This window comes from Oreochromis aureus, linkage group 12, assembly GCF_013358895.1.
Source record: "Oreochromis aureus strain Israel breed Guangdong linkage group 12, ZZ_aureus, whole genome shotgun sequence".
Classification (NCBI taxonomy): domain Eukaryota; kingdom Metazoa; phylum Chordata; class Actinopteri; order Cichliformes; family Cichlidae; genus Oreochromis; species Oreochromis aureus.
Window position 1 is genome coordinate 12078157 of NC_052953.1, and position 19115 is coordinate 12097271.

General features: G+C 38.3%; 2 protein-coding genes across 4 annotated transcripts; both read left to right on the plus strand.

Annotated features, from left to right (window-relative positions):
• Positions 1–865: 865 nt before the first annotated feature.
• si:dkey-88e18.2 (interleukin-12 subunit beta) lies at positions 866–6882 on the plus strand. 2 transcript variants are annotated; one of them, XM_039621130.1, is made up of 7 exons: positions 866–1184; positions 1313–1555; positions 1779–1881; positions 2038–2225; positions 2510–2658; positions 2761–2871; positions 5636–6882. In XM_039621130.1, the coding sequence occupies exons 1-7, from the start codon at positions 995–997 to the stop codon at positions 5771–5773; spliced, it is 1122 nt and encodes a 373-aa protein (XP_039477064.1). In that variant the 5' UTR covers positions 866–994; the 3' UTR covers positions 5774–6882. The 2 variants fall into 2 exon arrangements, with proteins under 2 accessions (XP_039477064.1, XP_031583803.2); XM_031727943.2 differs by having other exon boundaries at positions 868–1184; positions 2035–2225.
• Positions 6883–7968: 1086 nt separating this feature from the next.
• Positions 7969–18888, plus strand: LOC116311023 (protease-associated domain-containing protein 1). Of its 2 annotated transcripts, none has more exons than XM_031728017.2 (5): positions 7969–8183; positions 8422–8522; positions 8635–8744; positions 10774–10941; positions 11039–18888. In XM_031728017.2, exons 1-5 carry the CDS (start codon positions 8108–8110, stop codon positions 11157–11159), a joined length of 576 nt encoding a protein of 191 aa, XP_031583877.1. In that variant the 5' UTR covers positions 7969–8107; the 3' UTR covers positions 11160–18888. The 2 variants fall into 2 exon arrangements, with proteins under 2 accessions (XP_031583877.1, XP_039477006.1); XM_039621072.1 differs by having other exon boundaries at positions 11017–11158.
• Positions 18889–19115: the final 227 nt, after the last annotated feature.

The following is a 19115-nucleotide window of genomic DNA, read 5'->3' on the forward strand; positions in this document are numbered from 1 at the left end:
GTCTGATCAGGTTAGGGTGGTTACTAGTCATAAATGTCACATTTATTCTGCTTTATATATTTTTTGAGTCATAAGTGACTGATATATTTCTGCTACCAGCTGTATTTATTAATGTCAATAGGGTTAAACCTGTTCTCAAAAGACTTTGAATTAAAAAATGTTGTTTTATGTTATAGTATTACATTACCTTTTGATGACTGAAAGCTCAGTGCTTCTTTGTTCTATTCACAGGTTGCATAGAGCGATACCAAGGAGTGCTATTGCCCCACATTTACAGCCTGGTTATATAAAAAAAACCCAACATAAAAACTGAAAGTTGAGAAGCAGGAACCAGTGTGTCTGTGTGCGTGTTAGCACATAAAGAGCCAACCAAGAAAATGTTTGGTCGCATTAATATTGAACATAAAATGTGTGTCCTGTTTTTGTGATTGCAAAAGTTTTTTTTAAATTATTTTTTAAATCCATTATCAGATAAGCACTTATCAAAAATTGTTTTATACTGCTGTATTTCACCTTAAAGGCTGAGGGCAACCCCCCACCCTACTGAACACCCACATTTCTTATCTTTTAGTCCCCTGTACGAAACTCACAGCTTCGCTGTGTAAAAAAATTTGACATGCAAAACAGTATAGAGGAAATGTGCATACTCTTATCACTTTACTAGATCGGTCAGTTTCTCTCTCCCAAAGTGTCACATTGGAGGTGGAGGTGTCGATGATGTGTATCGTGCATTGCAATATAAAGTTGTTGCTCTGTGGGCAGTTAGACCATACAATCATCAAGATCGCTGTGACAGAACGTCTGCACTTTTGCTTTTGACATCACTTCAGGGTGAGTTCTTTTCCAGATATAAATCTATCTATCTATCTATACATATATATAAATTAAATTCTAGTCAGTTTAATTTCATATCTATACTACAGAATAAGAAGCAAATTACCTATTTTCAGTGCATTTTTTCAACTAAATTAACTATGAGCCAATTGAATGTTCTATGAGTCACTTTATATATTGTTTCACTAAAAATCACACGATACTTATTTTAATGCAAGTAATGAATTGTTTTTCAATAAATGCTTTTTGCTGTCACACAATTCCTCAGATGACCTTTTCACTGTGGACATTTGGGCTTCTAATGATCAGCCTCACAGGAGCTCACGAACTCAACCACTTTCCAGAAAACTGTATGTCTTTTTTTATGATCCAAACATTTTCCTAATATTCATTTGTTGTTTAAAATCTTCACCTACTAACCTCTTCTCTGTCTATCTAACTGTCTATCTATCTGTTTATCTTCTCTATCTTTGTGTAGTTGAGGTGGCAAAAAGGGATGAAGAATACACACTGACCTGCAATTCAAAACCTGATGACATCGTCACATGGAAGCTGAATGGCGATCCACTGGAAGATGACGAAAATGTAAAGCAAAATGGTACAAAACTGACCGTGTTAGATATAGACACACCAAGTTTGGGTAACTACAGCTGCTGGAGAGGTGAAAAGATGCTATCCTCAACCTATCTGCTGCTAAAGGTTGATGAAGAAGACACAGTTGGTGAGTTTCTCTTTCATTTTTCATTCATCCTACCATTCACATGCTCTAAATGATGGGAATTTTTCAACTAGGGGAACCTATATTGCTAATATACAGTCAATATATAGCACTAACAAAGACACTTTTATACTGGCTGACAGTTAGGGTAAAACACACTCTCTCTAGTAGGTGAGATTAAGGCTTTAATTACTTTAGAATTTAAAGATATTGTTTATCATTACAGATTCTCTCATTAACTGTCGGGCAAAGTCTTATGACTGTAACTTCAACTGCACCTGGACAGGCAATGGATACACAGCAGTGCGTCTTGGACTGGGTCATTACTGGTAAATTTTAAAACTTAAAAAAAAGAGAAAGAAATAATAATCTAGACAAATTACAGTTAAGATGCCCAAACTAGACGAACCACCAGAGATGTGTGTGTTTCTGATTTTGTTGTTATATTTTGTTTTCTGTTTTTTTACTGCTTGTTTTATTAGCAGTAAAAGTTCAAAGTCCTGCCAGTGGATTAGTGGCAGTCGGCAGCTCGCAGAGGGGAAATTGCAGTTTGAGATGTATCACGACCTCTCACCCTACGCAGAGGAAAGCACCATGCTTGAAGTCACTGCTGAGGCTATAAGTGATTTCTCCATTTTCAGGACATCCAAGAGATTTTATCTCAGAGACATTGGTAAGCTGAGTAAAACTGAGCTACATCAATGGCATTCAGTAGAAGACTATCAACTATAAAGCACCTTTTCCTTTTTGAAAACATTTTCTGATGAAAAAGAAAGTCCATGTATGCAGTCCATGCATGATAAAGTTTGAAGTGAAACAGTAACGTTAATGCATTAAATGAATCTAAAGGCAAATGGATACATGTAAAATATATATACAAATATGTTTGTGTCTAAATGATTGCTTTATAGACACACATGGACGATATTATTTACTGTTTCTTCTTCTTCTTCTTAGTTCAACCTGATAGTCCCCAGATTGTCAAGTGTCAGTTAGTGAACGAGGACGTGAATGTGACCATTGATCCACCATCCACCTGGTCAGCACCTTACAGCTTCTTCAGTCTGGAGCACGAAATTGAATATGTGCTTAGAGATGATGGCCAAGTATGCACAATCTTACACTAAAACAAAATCTTATGAGATCTAAATGTCTGTCATTATAGCCACTGCATTTGATCTCTTATTGTCTAATCTGTCTGACTTTAGACTGAACGTTCATCATCTACTCTGATACCGAAGAAAATCAGCAAGCTCAGGGTTCGCTCCAGAGACTCACTGGTGCTCGCCAACTGGAGTCAGTGGACTCCCTGGAAAAATGTAACCTACTGATATTATCTGAGTCCACCACTGTCAGCTTTTGCTCTTTATCTCTTCTTACAAGTCTGCAATGTCCTCTCGTGTCCCTGTGTTTTTTTGCCATGTGTTCCTCCTGTTTCTACTTGGTTTTGTTTTGTCTTTACTTCAGAGGATCTGTCCAACACACTTGTTATTAATGATTCATTTTATTTATTAAGACACAAACTTTTATTTATTTAAATGCTTATTTATATTTATACTTACACATACAGTAAGTAAACACCATTATAGACCAAAAATGCACTATCATTCCCCAAATAGGTGCCTAGTAAGTACCAAATTTTTGTGGGAGAGTCAATGGAAACCTAAATATGTACGTAGACACTAAACATATGTACACCTACTGTTAGCCTTCCAGCCCCAGCTTAAAACATAGACGGGTGTGTGATTCATTATAAAATGATATTTAGCAGCAAAAAATGTCAGCTGAGGCTTCAAGGGTTTCTATAGTTTTGCTCATTTAAGGACATCAAGGTTAAGGAAAATCTGCGTGGTGCACAACCTCAAACATGAATCAGAAGTTAAACTAGCCTTTGAATACGCTGAACTTTGAGCAAATGGTCACACATTTTGTTTTATGTCCTTGTTACTTCTGTGCAAGTGAGTTGGCGTTTCTGTGTATTTGGTGGTTTGCCACAGTGCAAATCAGCATGCTATTAAAAGAGCTTTGAGCTTCCTTCCTTTTATACGTTTCTATTTCATTTATGTGTTGCTCATGTCATGCGTGCAGTGACTGAACAAAACAGAAAAGAAACTCTAGAATTCCTTTGTAACGCAATGGTATTTAAACCTACATTTATGTGTTTTGTCATGAAACTTTAGTTACTAGAAGTGTATAGGCCTACTGAGATTTCCTTTCATAGTTAACTGCATCACATTTCAATGTGGTGACCCCTAAAGGGAGCGGCTGAAAGAAGAGGAATATACATGCATATACAAATATAGTTTACATACATGACTGACATATAGCCTATTTATAACTACATGCATTATGTTGTATTGATAAGTTACATGCACTGTTAAGTTCTTAGGATTGATACTGAGAAACAAATTTAAATGCTTCAAAGTGCTTTTTAATTTAGAATATTATTTAGAAAATATTAATATTTTCATTTAAACACATCATTCCCAGAGATAAGCTTGTGGGAATGCAGACCTTATTGATTTTAAAAACAACAACAACATATTGCTATTGCCAGCAATAGTAACAAGTTTTATATTTTTCTCATACTAAATACTGTTTAATCAATTTTTGCAATTAGGTTGCTTAAAAAAATGACAACTTTCAAAAGTAAAGGACACAGAAGTTTTGTAATAGATACGACACAGAAGTTTTGTAATAGATACAACACATAAGTAACATATACATATATTCAACACACAATACAATTTGAAACATTTTTTAGCTTTTTTTCACCCAGGAATCTTTAACAGTAAAATCCAGGAAAGGTTATCAAAACTTTACCAGAGGGCACTGATTTTCACATAGTAGTTAGCATACTGGAAACTCCATCCATCCATCCATCCATCCTTCTTCTTCCACTTATTCGGGGCCGGGTCACAGGGGCAGCAGCCCAAGCAGAGAAGCCCAGACCTCCCTCTCCCCAGCCACCTCCTTCAGCTTGTCTGGGGGAACACCAAGGCGTTCTCAGGCCAGCTGAGAGATATAATCTCTCCAGCGTGGCCAGCGACCCTTTGGAGGAAGCCCATTTCCGCCGGTTGTATCCGTGATCTCATTCTTTCGGTCACTACCCACAGCTCGTGACCATAGGTGAGGGTAGGGAGGCAGAATGACCGGTAAATTGAGCGCTTCGCTTTTACACTCAGGTCTCTCTTCACCACAACAGACCGGTACAGCGTCCGCAGCACCAATCCGTCTGTCAATCTTCCACTCCTATCTCCCATCACTCGTGAACAAGACCCCAAGATACTTAAAGTCTTCCACTTGGGGCAAAAACTCGTCCCTGACCCGGAGTGCGCACTCCTGCCTTTTGCGGCTAATGACCATGGCCTCAGATTTGGAGGTGCTGATTCTCATTCCCACCGCTTCACACTTGGCTGTGAACTGTTCCAAAGCGAGCTGGAGGCTATCACCCGGTCCCCTTTCTTAAAGATGGGAACCACCACCCCGGTCTGCCAATCCAGCCGTACTGCCCCTGATCTCCACGCAACATTGTAGAGGCGTGTCAACCAAGACAGCCCTACAACATCCAGAGCCTTCAGGAACTTGGGGCGGACCTCATCCACCCCAGGGGCTCTGCCACAAAGCAGTTGCTTAACTGCCTCAGTGACCTCGCCCCCAGAGATTGGCGGGTCGTCCCCTTCGTCCCCAGACTCTGCTTCCTCCACGCAAAACGTGCCAGTGGGATTAAGGAGGTCCTCGAAGTATTCCTTCCACCACCTGACAATTTTCTCAGTCAAAGTCAGCAGTGTTCCACTCACACTATACACAGTGCACGTAGCACACCGCTTTTCCCTCCTGAGTTGCCTGACAGTTTGCCAGAATCTCTTTGAGGTAGTCCGAAAGTCTTTTTCCATGGCCTCGCCGAACTCCCCCCACACCCTAGATTTTGCTTCAGCCACTGCCTGCATCACGTCCGCTTGGCCTGTCGGTACCTATCAGCTGTTGTGAATGATAAGCATGTAAGTGTTTTTAGACTTAAAGCATTGCATTTTAAATGTTCACATTATCATTTCATAATAATATGTCATTGATTCATTGCAGGTGAAAACTGGAACAGATCGACTATGTCGATGCAAAAACACGGAAAAATATTGTTGTCCAGAGTTGTCGCTTGAGGTTTTCAATGGATGCAAGAAAGAGAAGAGAAAACACAAGAAGCACGCTAAATATCCACAATAAAACATGGACTGTGATTGACAGTGTTGTAGTGTATACATTTGGTGAGAGTAGATTTATATATGAAATGTAATTACTAAACCATACTGCAGATTGTAAGGATTTTATACTTGATTTTTTAAATGTATAAATTACATGACATCATCAAAGAATTCCTTCACAAACCAAATATCCTTCATTTACCAGTTATGGAGATATTAAAACCTTAAAGATTTGCTAACACTTTTTTTGAAAAACCTTTTCTGTATTTAAGTTTATTCTTATTGTTATTTTATATAATTATAATTATTAGCATGAAGGGGTGGTTTGTGGGATTTAGTTGTCTTCAGAAAAAACAAAAACCTCCATGTCCGACTTTGAAATAATTTTTTTAAATCCTAATAGTACATATGTGATATTATATTTATTATTATATTTATTATTATATTTATAAATACGGCAAACTTTATAAATAACAAAATTTGCAAATGTTTATGTGATATTTTTGGTTGATTGTGAATTGGTAGATAAATGAATAATGCAGGAATTTTATTCACACTAAAGTTTGTAATAAGAAGAAATTTCAAACCAGACTTTACTGAATACATGATTTGGGATCATATAAGCTGTTATGACTGATCCAAGATTTTAGCTTTTTTCTATTGTCTGTTTATGATTTTTGTATATCTTCAGTTGAAATAATTTATAAATATTAATTTGCTTGTTTTGTCAAATAAAATTTAGAATATTTTGGTTAAAAGATTTTATAAATGCATTTGGAAATGGGCTTCAAAGAGACACTGACAAACTTTACATCTTTGTCAGATGAATTCAGCATGATAGAAAGGTTTTAGTTGGTTTATATTTTTCAATTTTTTTTTACGTTATGTAAATAACTTTACTTTAATGAAGTATTTGACTTGTCTGTTATAGATATAACTCTTTGTGTTTTGTCATGCAGGCTTGTGGATAGTTCACATGTAAATGACCTTTAATAACCTTTATTAGGGCATTACATTTTTTGTTTTTTCATTTGACTGGGATTTGAGTTCTGTCATTTTGGCAAATAGTTTAAATCAATACAGTAAAATGGGACAACCTGTAATGGTTCTTGGTCTTTGACCCAATTTTTGTTTGGAACTTTCTGTTTTGGACTTGTTATTTATTTCTTTGAAAGCGTAAGTTCATTGTGTTCTAGTTCCTGAGCTGGCTACTTTCCAATGCCTCTAACTTTGTATTTATAGTTCTTGATTTCTGTTCATATCTGTCCTAGTCTCATATCCGTGTTTTGTTATTACTTCAGTCTCATGTACCCGTCTGTCTGTTCTGTGTTTTGCTCCTTTGTCTCCTTGTCTCTCCAGTCTGTCACGTTTCTATGTCTGTTTATCCCAGTGTGTGTTTCTTCCTGTTCTATTTTGATGGTCTCATGTGTATTATGTTTATTTTTGCTTCTCCTGTCTCATCAGTCTGACTTCGGTTCAGCTGTGTTCCCCAGGGGTGCTCTGTCTGCCCGCTTCTCCTCCTGTGTATCTCCCTCTGTTGTGCTGTCCCCTCAAGCTGTGTGGTTCTATAGATTTCCCTTGTCTTTCCCCCTAAACTAGAAACTAAGGACCTTCAAGTCCTTAGTTTCTAGTTTAACACTCTACCTGAGTTTTTTTGTGGTATTGAATTTCTTACAGCAATTAAGTTGCCTCCTTCAGGAAGGACACAAGAGTTTTTTGGGTCAGGAAGTTAGAAAGAGAGAAAAAAACACCTGCTTTATTAGGTGCACTTGCATAATTGCTTGTTAATGCAAATATCTAATCACTTGGTCACATGACAGCAAGCCAGCTCATTTATGTATGCAGACATATTCAAGACAACCTGGTGGAGTTCAAAATGAACCTAAATCTCTGAGGATGAAGAATGAAGGGAGATTTTAAAGTAAAAGGTGAATCAGTACAAGCAAAGTGCACCTAACAAAGCCTCTGATGATTGTACATGATAGGGAGAGCAACTAATGACTTTTAGGTCACTGTGATAAACTAAATAAGTAACTACCAGCTTCATATACATTATATATATATTCATATACATCTTGCAGGCATGTTAATAATAATAATAATTATAATAAAACACAGAGACACATTTACCAGTAGTTTGAAAAGCTGGTGCAAAAAGAGCACCACAACTTCTTACCCAGTCGCCTCATAGCAGAAGCTACAACTGGGACATACGCATGCGCAGAAAGAGAAAGGCGGAAATGGTTGGTGATCTGACAGAAGCACAGCGACAATGGACGCTGCACTGCCTTAAGACACAAAGAGACACTACAGTCTCATCTCTGTAACGCGAGTGAGATTTACTAATGCCTTGAACATGGGGAACGTTTGCCGAACAGCAGCGATAGCTTTATGCCTCTGGAGTGTCTTTATGCACTTCAGTCGTCTGTCAGGTGAGACTCAAAACAGAAATGGGAACGTTTGAAATGAACAGCTAACTGTTCGTATTATCTGCAAGAGTTGGGTTTTTTAAGCATTTCTTTTTGCACAACAGCGACTTAGGTTAAGGGACTTATTGTGACATTTATTGATGGTTTTTGTCTCGCATCTCCATGCAGTTTTGTGGTTAATTAATATTTCTGATATAAACAAGTCATGCATGATAAGTGCTTCTTTTCGGGCCTCCTTCAGCTCTTGGGGTCAATGAACTGCTGTATTTCCGGGTCATCAGTCCAGAGGAGATAGGCTACCTCTTCAGTGCTGCACCTGCTAAAGACTTTGGAGGCACTTTTGTGAGGCCTCAGTCTTCTGTTAAATAATTTGCTAATCAAATGTTTTAAAGTCTCAGGTGAACATTTACACCTTACCTCTAATCATACTCTTTCTTTCTCCTTTGACCCTCAGACGTCATTTTACGATGAGATTTTTCTCGTGCCAGCAGACCCTGCAGATGGATGCTCAGAGTTGACGGACAGAGAGATCCTTCAAGGACAAGTGATCCTGGTGGAAAGGGGGTACGCATACACGCCTCTGTACCATTGGGAATCGTAAACTATGTGAACAAAACCAGGGGTTAGGAACTGAGAATATAACCTTGGGCATTTAGCAGCAAAGGTGTAGGGAAGGCAGCCAATTTATTTATTTATTTATTTACTTTAGCGGGCTATCCCATCTCAAATATTCAAAATTTTAGAAGATTTTCTGCTCAGCCACGTCTGATTGGCTTAAAAACTTTATGATTTAAAATTTGGACATATGTTGCAAAAGAGGTGGGAATCAGCAGTTGCCCCACGATGCGATATTATCACAATAGTTCACTCACTCATGATACGATATTTTTTTTTTAATTTTAATTTTTCTTATTATTATTGTGAGTATTTCAATAGCGTGTATTTTAATTTATCCCCTTTTTCAACTGCAGATTGTGTCTTCAAAGTTAATCTTTGTCAATATTTGTTTTATCCAATAAGACAAAAATTATTACTTCAGTTATTTGTTTTTTGTTGCAAAATGAGGTCGTCTAGTGTCTCACTCAAACCTGCCATAAATGTCACCATAAGCCTGAATCAGTCTGTCTGTATGGGGTCAAGCTGGCAATTACATACAGTCTGTTTCTGATAATACAGCCATTAACTGTGATATCAGTGAAAATCACATGTTGCTGTCTACACTTAGCAGCTGATCCAGTTCTATAGGGCTATAACCAGACCCAGGACTGTAATTTAAACACCTTGCATTGTATAGTGGAGCTAAATGCAACAATTACCTGTGAGAAAATACTCAAAAATCCCTTTCAACCTCCAGCAGTACAGCACTTGAGGAAACAAGAATAACAGTAACAATAACAGGCAGAGAAATCCACAGACAGGTGCAAATAAAGGATAAATTAAAGATGATTCTCAGTGTTTTCATCTGTTCACGTGAGGGACGTATTTATGTTATTTATGTGTATTTCAATTTATTGAGCTGATGCATACACCCAAGAGGAGAAAGGGGGTGGGAGAGGGAGCCTTTTTGTAACTTTTCTGAGACTGATAATTTCCCATTGAGTAGTGGACAGCCCAGCCCTGTTGTTGGACTCCTATTTCTTACTTAAAGAACATAACTGAAAGCAATTGTTTAATTTTTAATATGCTGACACAGTCTAAAAGTCATGATTGTGCAATCGCAAAGTGATTCATACATAGCTGGGGAGTTCTTGGCAAACACAGGACATTAACTTTATAACTCCTTAGTCTTGTAATCGAGTCCATGATACCAAGAGTAACTTCAGTGAGCTGTCATTCTGGTTCTATCATGTTGAATGTTCGGTCAAAAACTATATTTAGGAGCAACTTAATAATGATTTTAAAATAAATGAAAAACCCTGGTGTTGTTTTTAAATTATACACTGTAGGCACACATTGGCTGGTGTGGGTTTTGTGTGAACAGTGCCTAAAAGCTATTTACTCAAGATTACCAACAATGATACAGTCAGCAGAGTTTCAAAGAAAGCTTGACCGGTGCTTACCTTGAGGATGGTATTTCAAGAACTGTTGTCACTTCTACTTAGGTTAGGTCCATGTGTTTTTGGACAGTGAGACATTATTTGTAATCTTGCCTCCATACATCAGTGCAGTGGATTTTAAATCAAATCAAGTCATTTTTATCAGTCAACCAGTTTAATCTGGCCTCCTTGTTCTTGAGTTTAACCAGTGTTTAGCAGCTTGTCGTAAACTTTCTGTATTTTGGTTCATGAATGTTTCTGTTAATTAGATTAGACCTTGACAAGGAGTGTTGTTGTTCTTGGATGGATGTTGTGAAGGGATTATTCTTAACCGATAAAAGAATCTGTGATAATTCACTTTAGTTTTCTTCTGCATTCTTTCAGGCATTTTGGCATTGCTGAGCTGGCCAGTGCATTCCTGCTTTTTAGCAAATTGTTTACCAATTTGTAGATTTGTCCACTTCTAAAGTTTTTTGCTATAACATAGTGCTATAACAAGCTTTGACAGCTTAAAAATCTTAAACTGTTTTTTTTTTGTTTGTTTTTTTAAACTTCAGAGGTTGCTCCTTTGTACAAAAAGCCCGAAATGTAGAGGAAGCGGGAGGAAAAGCAGTTCTTATTGCTGATAACGCAGAGGACAACGACAGTCAGTACCTTGACATGGTCACTGATGGAAGCACTGCCAAACCAAGCATACCTGCTCTTTTCTTGCTAGGACGGGATGGGTGAGAGATGCAGACAGACACACACACACATTCTGTTGCATTCGAGCAATTATTCTATGAAATGCGGGGACACAGTTTCCTCTTTCTGTATTTTTAGGATGATGATCAGAAGATCTCTTCAGAGACAAGCACTGCCTTGGGCTGTCATTTCAATTCCTGTCAATGTTTCTGCTTTGGCCTCGTTTCCATTCAAGCAGCCTCCTTGGACACTTTGGTAGAAATGACTCACTCACAAATTCATCCAATAAACAGTTTCTATCACTGGTGCATATCATGTAAATTGCAACTAAATCTGAAGCCTCACAAGGACATTTCTGATTATGGTTGGCACGTGCACCTGCGCTAAGTCACTAAGTCTAACATATAGAATGATTGCACTCAGAGCCTGTAGAGTATGAGAGACACTTCTTTAGCCGCTGAACCTGGAACAAATCATCAAAAAACAAACGAAACCTGCATGCTCATTCTCAGTGCTCAGCTAAACTTGTGTGTCCAGGAAAGCAGTCTCCAGGAACGTGTGTTCAGATGATTTGTCTGTCATTTTGGTTACGAAACTGTGAGAAAATGTTGAGAAACAGGAATGAGCTTCCTTCTGTTTTATCAAATAGTCGAAACTGCGGGGGGAAAAACCAGGCCATGACATTCCTGTTTATGTGCATCAGCTCGTAACAGCGTGGTTGTCTCGTGTGAATGGAAATGTTTTTTTTCTCATCATGGATAAGTAGAAACTTGAATTTAAAAAGGAAAAACTGACTTGTTTGATATTTTAGTGCCTTTTGTTTTAGTTAGTTCACTGACACATTTGTTTGTAGTTTCGGTAAACAGGACTAATGAAAATTAATAAAAAGCATGAGATGCCACGGATAGCCTTGCTGAAAATAATAATAGACATTGTGATGATATTGCAAAGACATTTTAATCTGCACAGAGTTAACTGGAAGGCAGCTATTGTAAAGCTCTAAAGAGAGCTTTGACTGTTCTGGAAACACCATGTCAGAGTTCACCCTAGTGAAAATAATTGCCACTACATTATCCTGTATTTTATTTTTGAGAATGTCCTGATTTGAATAGTCTTTGTAAATAAAGTTGTATGTTTAAGGTTGTAAAGATTTTATTTGTTGGCCAGAAGCTAAATACCAACAGTAATTTGGGATGAAAAGTTTTGCCTAGTCAGCTTAAAGTAAAGGTGCTCTAGTTCAGCAAATAGTTACAGCGCTCTGGACAATGTAGCAAAGCAGCACTCCAGGTCAGTTAAGAAATAATACTCCCTTGTTGTGTATCTAATGAAATTCCACATACAACCGCAGTGGCCATGGTGACAAAAATAAAAATCCTTGGACCACCAAAATTCAGCACTCAGGGGGAAAAGGGTATTTTGTCAAACCAGAGATGATGGTAAGGATGTGTGAGCTGTACGACTGACACCCATGTGGAAAAAAAGTCTGTGCAATGGGCTGGATGTATGAACACATAATGACTCAGACTCACACTGATGACAGGCCCAAGGCCTGTTTTGGCCCGCCCTGATGAGTTTACAGGCCGCAAAGAATCTGCACAGGCGCCACTCCATCAGCCACTGACGCCCCATGTTTATTAAATGGGATAAGCTGGCGACAGTTTTGCGGCTGGTGTACTAAACAATACGGTAGTTTAGAAACAAAGACGCAGTTGATTCATTTCAATAATAGTCAGCATTCTACCAAAAACTCCTCTACTAGAAGTTGCTGGGGGCTTTGTGAGGTCCTGATGGACAGACTCAGATGGAGTACATTTATCTGAAGGAGAACTGCTTTATTATAAACTATCCTGGCCATATGAAGCAGAAATTGGTGTGTAACGCCTGACCTGTACTATAAATAAATGATGGAAATAATAATGATTTAAAAAATCCATCAGATCAGGCTGTGTTTAGGAAGAAATGCATAAATACCAGCAGTGCTATTTCTGCAGGGTGTGTGAAACTGTAGACACTTGTGTGTTACATGTTGAGACATTCACACATGAATCTAAATCACTAACTAGGCCCTACCTGCATTTTTATTGACGTATGGTATCTGTGGTATATGAAATGGTAGCGACTGTGTTACCGATTATGCGCTGATCTCTGTATAGACTGTAAACGCTGCAAACTACTCGGCTCACTGTAAACAGCAGCTTGCCTGCATGTAAAACAAGAAGGCTTGTGTCAGGATTCCCCTCGTTCCTCACGTTCCCTTCAGTTCGGTTCAGCCAAAGATTTTGGCATTGGACTCAGCTTTGATTCATCCACGCGTCACAGTTACGCACTCTGATAACATCGCCCCGTCTTATTTCAAATAAATGAATGCTCCAGCTATCACAACCAACAACCCAAATTAGGTCATGCTTTTTTTTTTCAGTATTAAATTTGGCATCAAACTGTGTGACGCATGATTAATTGAAATCCTCTCCTCCCAAAGTTCGTATATCCGATGACTGATATGTTCCTGTTCATTTTCACTTGTGCAGCCACCGCCAAGACCGTACATGCTGAGTGGAGTCGTTGTTGGCCTTGTTATATTTATTACTTAATGGTACTCACCTTTACAGGAAAAGAGCAGACTGTATAGGGGAGTATTGTAGACCATTTAAATAAGCGTTGACCGCATCAGTATTTTTAAGGCACACTAATAAATGAGCGGCACAGTGTTTCATGTGCATTTGTATAGCTTGGTAAAGGGGTAGTATATACCTTCAGTATAGACTGCTATGCTAGTTATTTATACAGTTATTCTAGTGACACTATAAATGTGCCACTAGAATAACTTCATTGAGATTCTGGAACTCGGTTTGGCCAGAATTTTTCTCTAAAATCTTCTCACATTTGATGTGGAAGGTACTTTTTTGTTTTATTTGTCGCCCAAATAAAGTTTCTTTTAAGTTTCCCCTCGAACAAAATCCCCTTTTCCCTTTCAGTCAATGTTGTCTTTGTTAAATTTGGCGCTATTTGGTTAAGCAAATCGGTCGCACGTACTCGCCTGCACATACACGTTTGAACTGTTATTTGTTTCTAAATGTTACAGTTTTTTTTATGGTATTCACAGTGTTAAAGCCTAAGTTTTAGTTGACCTTAAGATGTGCAGCTGAACACAGACATTTGTTACCGCCTGTGTATTAAGGTTATTCCTAACTGCGTAAATTGCGCACAACACTTTTTACACGTAATTCTGGGTATTAAAATGATCTGAATATTCATCCATTGTCTTCAGTTTATCCTTTTCGGGATGGGGGCTGGAAGCCTATTCCAGCTATCACAGGGCAGACAACCATTCCTACTCACATTCACGGCAATTTAGAATTACCAATTAACCTAACCTCACTAACTGCATGTCTTTGGACTGTAGGAAGACCCCGGAGTACCCGGAAAGAACAAGCAAACTCCGCAGAGGAAGCCCCCGGCCAGGTGGTGAATTCGAACTCTTGCTGTGAGGCAACAGTGCTAACCACCGTGGTCTGAACTTTAGCCCCTGTTAATTATTGCATTTTGACAGTGATTTCGGTGTAGTATATTACAGGTTAGTGAGCAGAAGAACGACAAGCTACGTGAAAGTGATGTGTTGCGTTGGAGAGCTGTATGACGACACTTCTGTCTATTATGGACTAAAAATCTGAGACACTACAAATCCATCGACTCGCTTAAAAAAAGTATCTTGTTTGTTTGCGTGAGGTTTGTATTGCGGCTCTCCTGCAGGCTCTCAAATTGGAATTTAAATACGTATTTAATGAGGTCAACTTAAAAAAAAAAAACAAACAAAAAACCGTCCGCACAAGTCGACTTTAATATAAGTGTCTTTAATAAGCCTACAGAAAGCACAAGGGCAATGTGCACATTTACGCATATGGCACAGAAACGGTGTCTTCCCTACCTTAGATAGCACTCAAGGTCAGACGTTTTGTGTTTTTCTACACATTGTACAAACCAGCTGTTAAATACAAATTTTGGGTTAATTCGATGGAGTAGTTTGTAATAATGGAGCTCTCCTCTGGATAAATCCAGAGTCTCTACCAGACAAGTTCATCCCCTGCAGAAAACCATATTGATTTTCTTCTGCCTCTTCTTATTTATCTTAACTGCTACATCGTTTTTAGAGAGAAAGACGTAAAGAAATTATTGAAATTAACTGTTAGTAGAGCACACAAAGACCTTTTTGCTCCACCTTAAAAAAAAGTATCATCACGCTAATTTTGCCCTGAAGCTTTCAGTCGCAAAATTGACTCTATTCCTCTTCTTAAACTCCAGCAGGAGCTCACTTGATGCCAAAAGAGGGTTTGGGGTTGGCGCAGACCTTTGCTATATCAGACCCTTAATATTATGATAACAACTGTAAAACAGTTTGTCTTTATTAATGTTATTGCATTAAATACTATTAAAGTGGCAAATGAAATTCAAGCGATTAAGCTAAATGTGCAGATTTTATTTCCTCTGTTTGAGGAGAAAAAAAAGAAGTGTCAGGAAGTCGCATCAGTGGGTCCCGGCAACACCTGTTGACACACGACTTCATAGGAAAAGACCGACTCTGAAGGAAAGAGAATTTAAATGAGTACTGACTGCATCATCTGGATTAAAAAAACAACAGAGGCAAAATGATAAATGAGCTGCACATTGTGTCAGTTACCTCCTGCTGCATTTAGGGCACACTTTACCCCACACAGTCTTTATCGCGGCATCTCTCAGAGCCGGACTCCCCCAGATGTACACAGATGGTGTGAACAAGGCATTAAAACGAGCCATGATGGCGAAAAAATTGGTGGCCTCATTTCTAAAATTCAACCCTCCTCCTCTCATTAATTTAATTGTAATATTCACAAAAGATGGAGACCACAATACCAAGAAGCTTATGACAACAAAAATGATTATTCTCACAGATTCCTTCTTGCTTTCTTTCTCGGCGCTGGGAGGATCTCTTTCAAGCTGGTACCTGACAATGAGATACAATTTCAATGTCATGGCCACTTTGACAAGCACTATGATTTGAAAAACGAGAATGGTGGCTAAATACATTTGTAAAGCTTGATAAAGGGGTAGCATATTCCCGATGATCAAGTGGCCATAAGTGTAAACCCAGCAGTAAATATTAATGCATATCACACGGGGTCTCGTTACGAAGCGGCTGTAGATAAATGGGTGGCACACAGCAAAATAGCGGTCAAATTGCGCGAACATAAACGTTAATACATTAACGCCTAAAAGGGAAGGTAAAACAGAGTAGGTTCCGTTTCTAGACAAATATCCCTCGTCGACATCGAACAGACCGAGATAATACACTGAAAACCCGATGAGCGTGTCAGCAATACTAGTGTTTAACATGAAAATAAATCTGTTTTGAATGCGCAGAGCTCTGGTGGACAAGATGCCGATGACTACTGTTCCAGCTGTCGTAACAGTGGTTGTGGCAAATAAAATCTGGAAAATGAAGATGAAATAATCCTCGAGTTTACTGAAGTCAACCGACAGAGGCACAGCCCTGCCCAAAGATTCTGTCATGTTGGAGAGGCGCATTGTTTATGCACAAGTGGCTTTTGAGAACACTCTTATGTGCGCAATGAAGTCACCAGAATTAATCTCATGGGATGACAAAGGAATTCTACTCATGTGTTTTGTTTGTTTTTTGGCCCCTAAAAACTGCCTCATGCGGAAACCCTCAGATATTATAGCTAAATCATTTATCAGTTAATTATAATAGTTATTTATTAGAAGAATATAATGGTTTTATAGCGATTTGGCGAGTTTTGGTCCTCAACCTAATGGAACTGTTGTAAAAGAACAAGCAGATAAAGTAATTGATTATGTATGCAGGCTTCCTTAATGAGCCTAAGTGCAGTGATGGGCATTCATTTTGGAATGAGTGTCCAGCTATAGTGAGTGGACAAATCCCTGCATTCATAGTCCGTATAACGTAACAGAATTTTATCGGTGAGCATTTTGTGACCTCCATTATCTGTTTAAGAGGGGGAAGCATTAAGCCGCTGTTATGGTTGTTGAGCATAGTATAAATCCCACATAACAGACCTTTAAATTATCTCCTTAAATCTACACTTGTAGGTATGTGTAGATGCAATTTCGTCTGAAACTCTAAAAGTCAGAGCAGCCTACGTTGGCCCTGACTGGAACCTTTGATATTGTGCTTTTACACACCAGCACATCACAGGCTATAGATTTAATCAGAAGTGACCCACTTACAATGCAGTCTTGAGATCCTTTCTCGGGCACCTCAACCCCCACTCACATCTCCCGTAATAGATCACATGAGAGGGTGAGGTAAGGTCTCACGCTGGTTTCAGTATAAACCTAGGGTAGCAATAACCCACAGCTAAAGGACTGCTAACTGCACAAACACGAAGAAGAGTAGGCCACAGACTGGTTGTTTTCATATTCAGACCCAAGCTAGGGGCCAGTTGTGTCTGAGGTAATTAGGCCTAGATTATACACTGCTGTGATCTGAATGGCGAGCAGTCATTTCTGTTATATTTCTCTGACGTCTGCTTATACTTTCATACATCATGGGTAAGACTGACTTGAATAAGCACTGTCTGTGCTCCTCGTGAGCTCTTTTTAAGTTTTGATGTTTCTCACAATCCTATTCACGCAAGATTTTTAATCAATCAGCATCTTTGCCAGGCTACGCACTGCAGGTTTCTTAAAGGATTGCATGCAGACACACTGGTTGCATAAACAAAATCCTTCCATTTTTGTAGTCAGACCTTTGATTGATTGATTATTAATTTATTTCAAACATGTAAACAATATACAGGTACATTTAGAAAAGAAAAGAAAAAATAAGAGAGAGAGAAAATACTATAGAAAAGTCAGTACATTTAAATATTGCTACCGTTCTGATTCATTTACATGTTGAACTTTGTTGACCTTTGCATATAGATGTAAATGCAATACCACGACTTAAACTTTAGCTGCTGTTTTATATTGACTGTGGCCTTGACCTATTGCAATCTACTTAAAAATTATATGTGTATTCATCAAAAATATTACTGGAATAAGAGTAGAAGAAGTTCTCTCTCTGTGGCCTCTAGATTCACTTCGTTTCTTGTTTAATCCATCTAAGTATTGAAACATGTATTCCTCTAAATCGCCAGCAGGGGGCAGATCTCCAGATTGCAAATAGACTTTATCCAGAAGTTCAAGAGAACATCTTGCCTCATGCTTTTATTTCGAAAATACTTAAACTCGGGTTATAATTACGACATGAAGTTAATTTCGTAAACTTGAGTCAGGGTTAATCAGGGCGTATGAAGTGTCAGTAACAAGTTGTTAATGAATCGGCCTGCAGTCTGATTTTACAGTTATGTTATGAAAATAGGACTAAACTAATTACCGGTGACATCACGGCGGCTACTTCGTCCTTTCGTGTGTGACTTATACTGTGGGCCAGCTGCCACTAGCACTGACGGGATGTGCACTTATACCATCAGCTGCAGCAAAGTCAGAAAACATTGCTCATTTAAGATTTTTCGCTTTGTCGTTATTCTCTTTTTTTCCTTTTACATTTTTTTTCTTTTTTCTTTTGCATTTAGTATGCTTCTGTATTTGTTTCGCTGGGGTCAAGTAAAGGAAAGTTTTTAAAAACAAAAGGTTTTATGTTTTTCATTTTGTAACCCTGCACCTTCTTTGTCAGCCCAGAATTTAATGTAAACTTTATTACTAGTGTTGGAGCTAATTATTCTTTATTTTTGTTATTTTCAAATTTTTAAAGTTTGTTGTTGGTTTACTTATATTTTGGGGTTTATATAGAGGTTTTTGTAGGTTAATATGTGCTTCATTTTTGTTTTGTTTTGTTGTTTATCTTGTTAAGTCAGGAAGAACTGTTGGGCCATTTTCTATAAGTAAAGGGACTGGTATAGGACCAGCATGCACTGGTTTTTGATCTTTTGTTTATTGCTAGCCAAACTGGATAAATAAACCGCAAAACGCAACTTTCAAGTTTTGGACATTGGACTTCTTTTTCCTGAGTTAAAAATATTAACACAGTGCAGCAGTGGCTTGTTGATTTTAAATTGTTGGATGTTTATTTGGACAAACAATGGAATCGCCACTACAACTGAAAGCAGCTTATTCGCAGTCTTCTGGACTTCCAGAGGCCAAATAAACACGTCCATCAGTGCCTCAGGTAATCGTGCAATATGTATTAACATTTTTACCA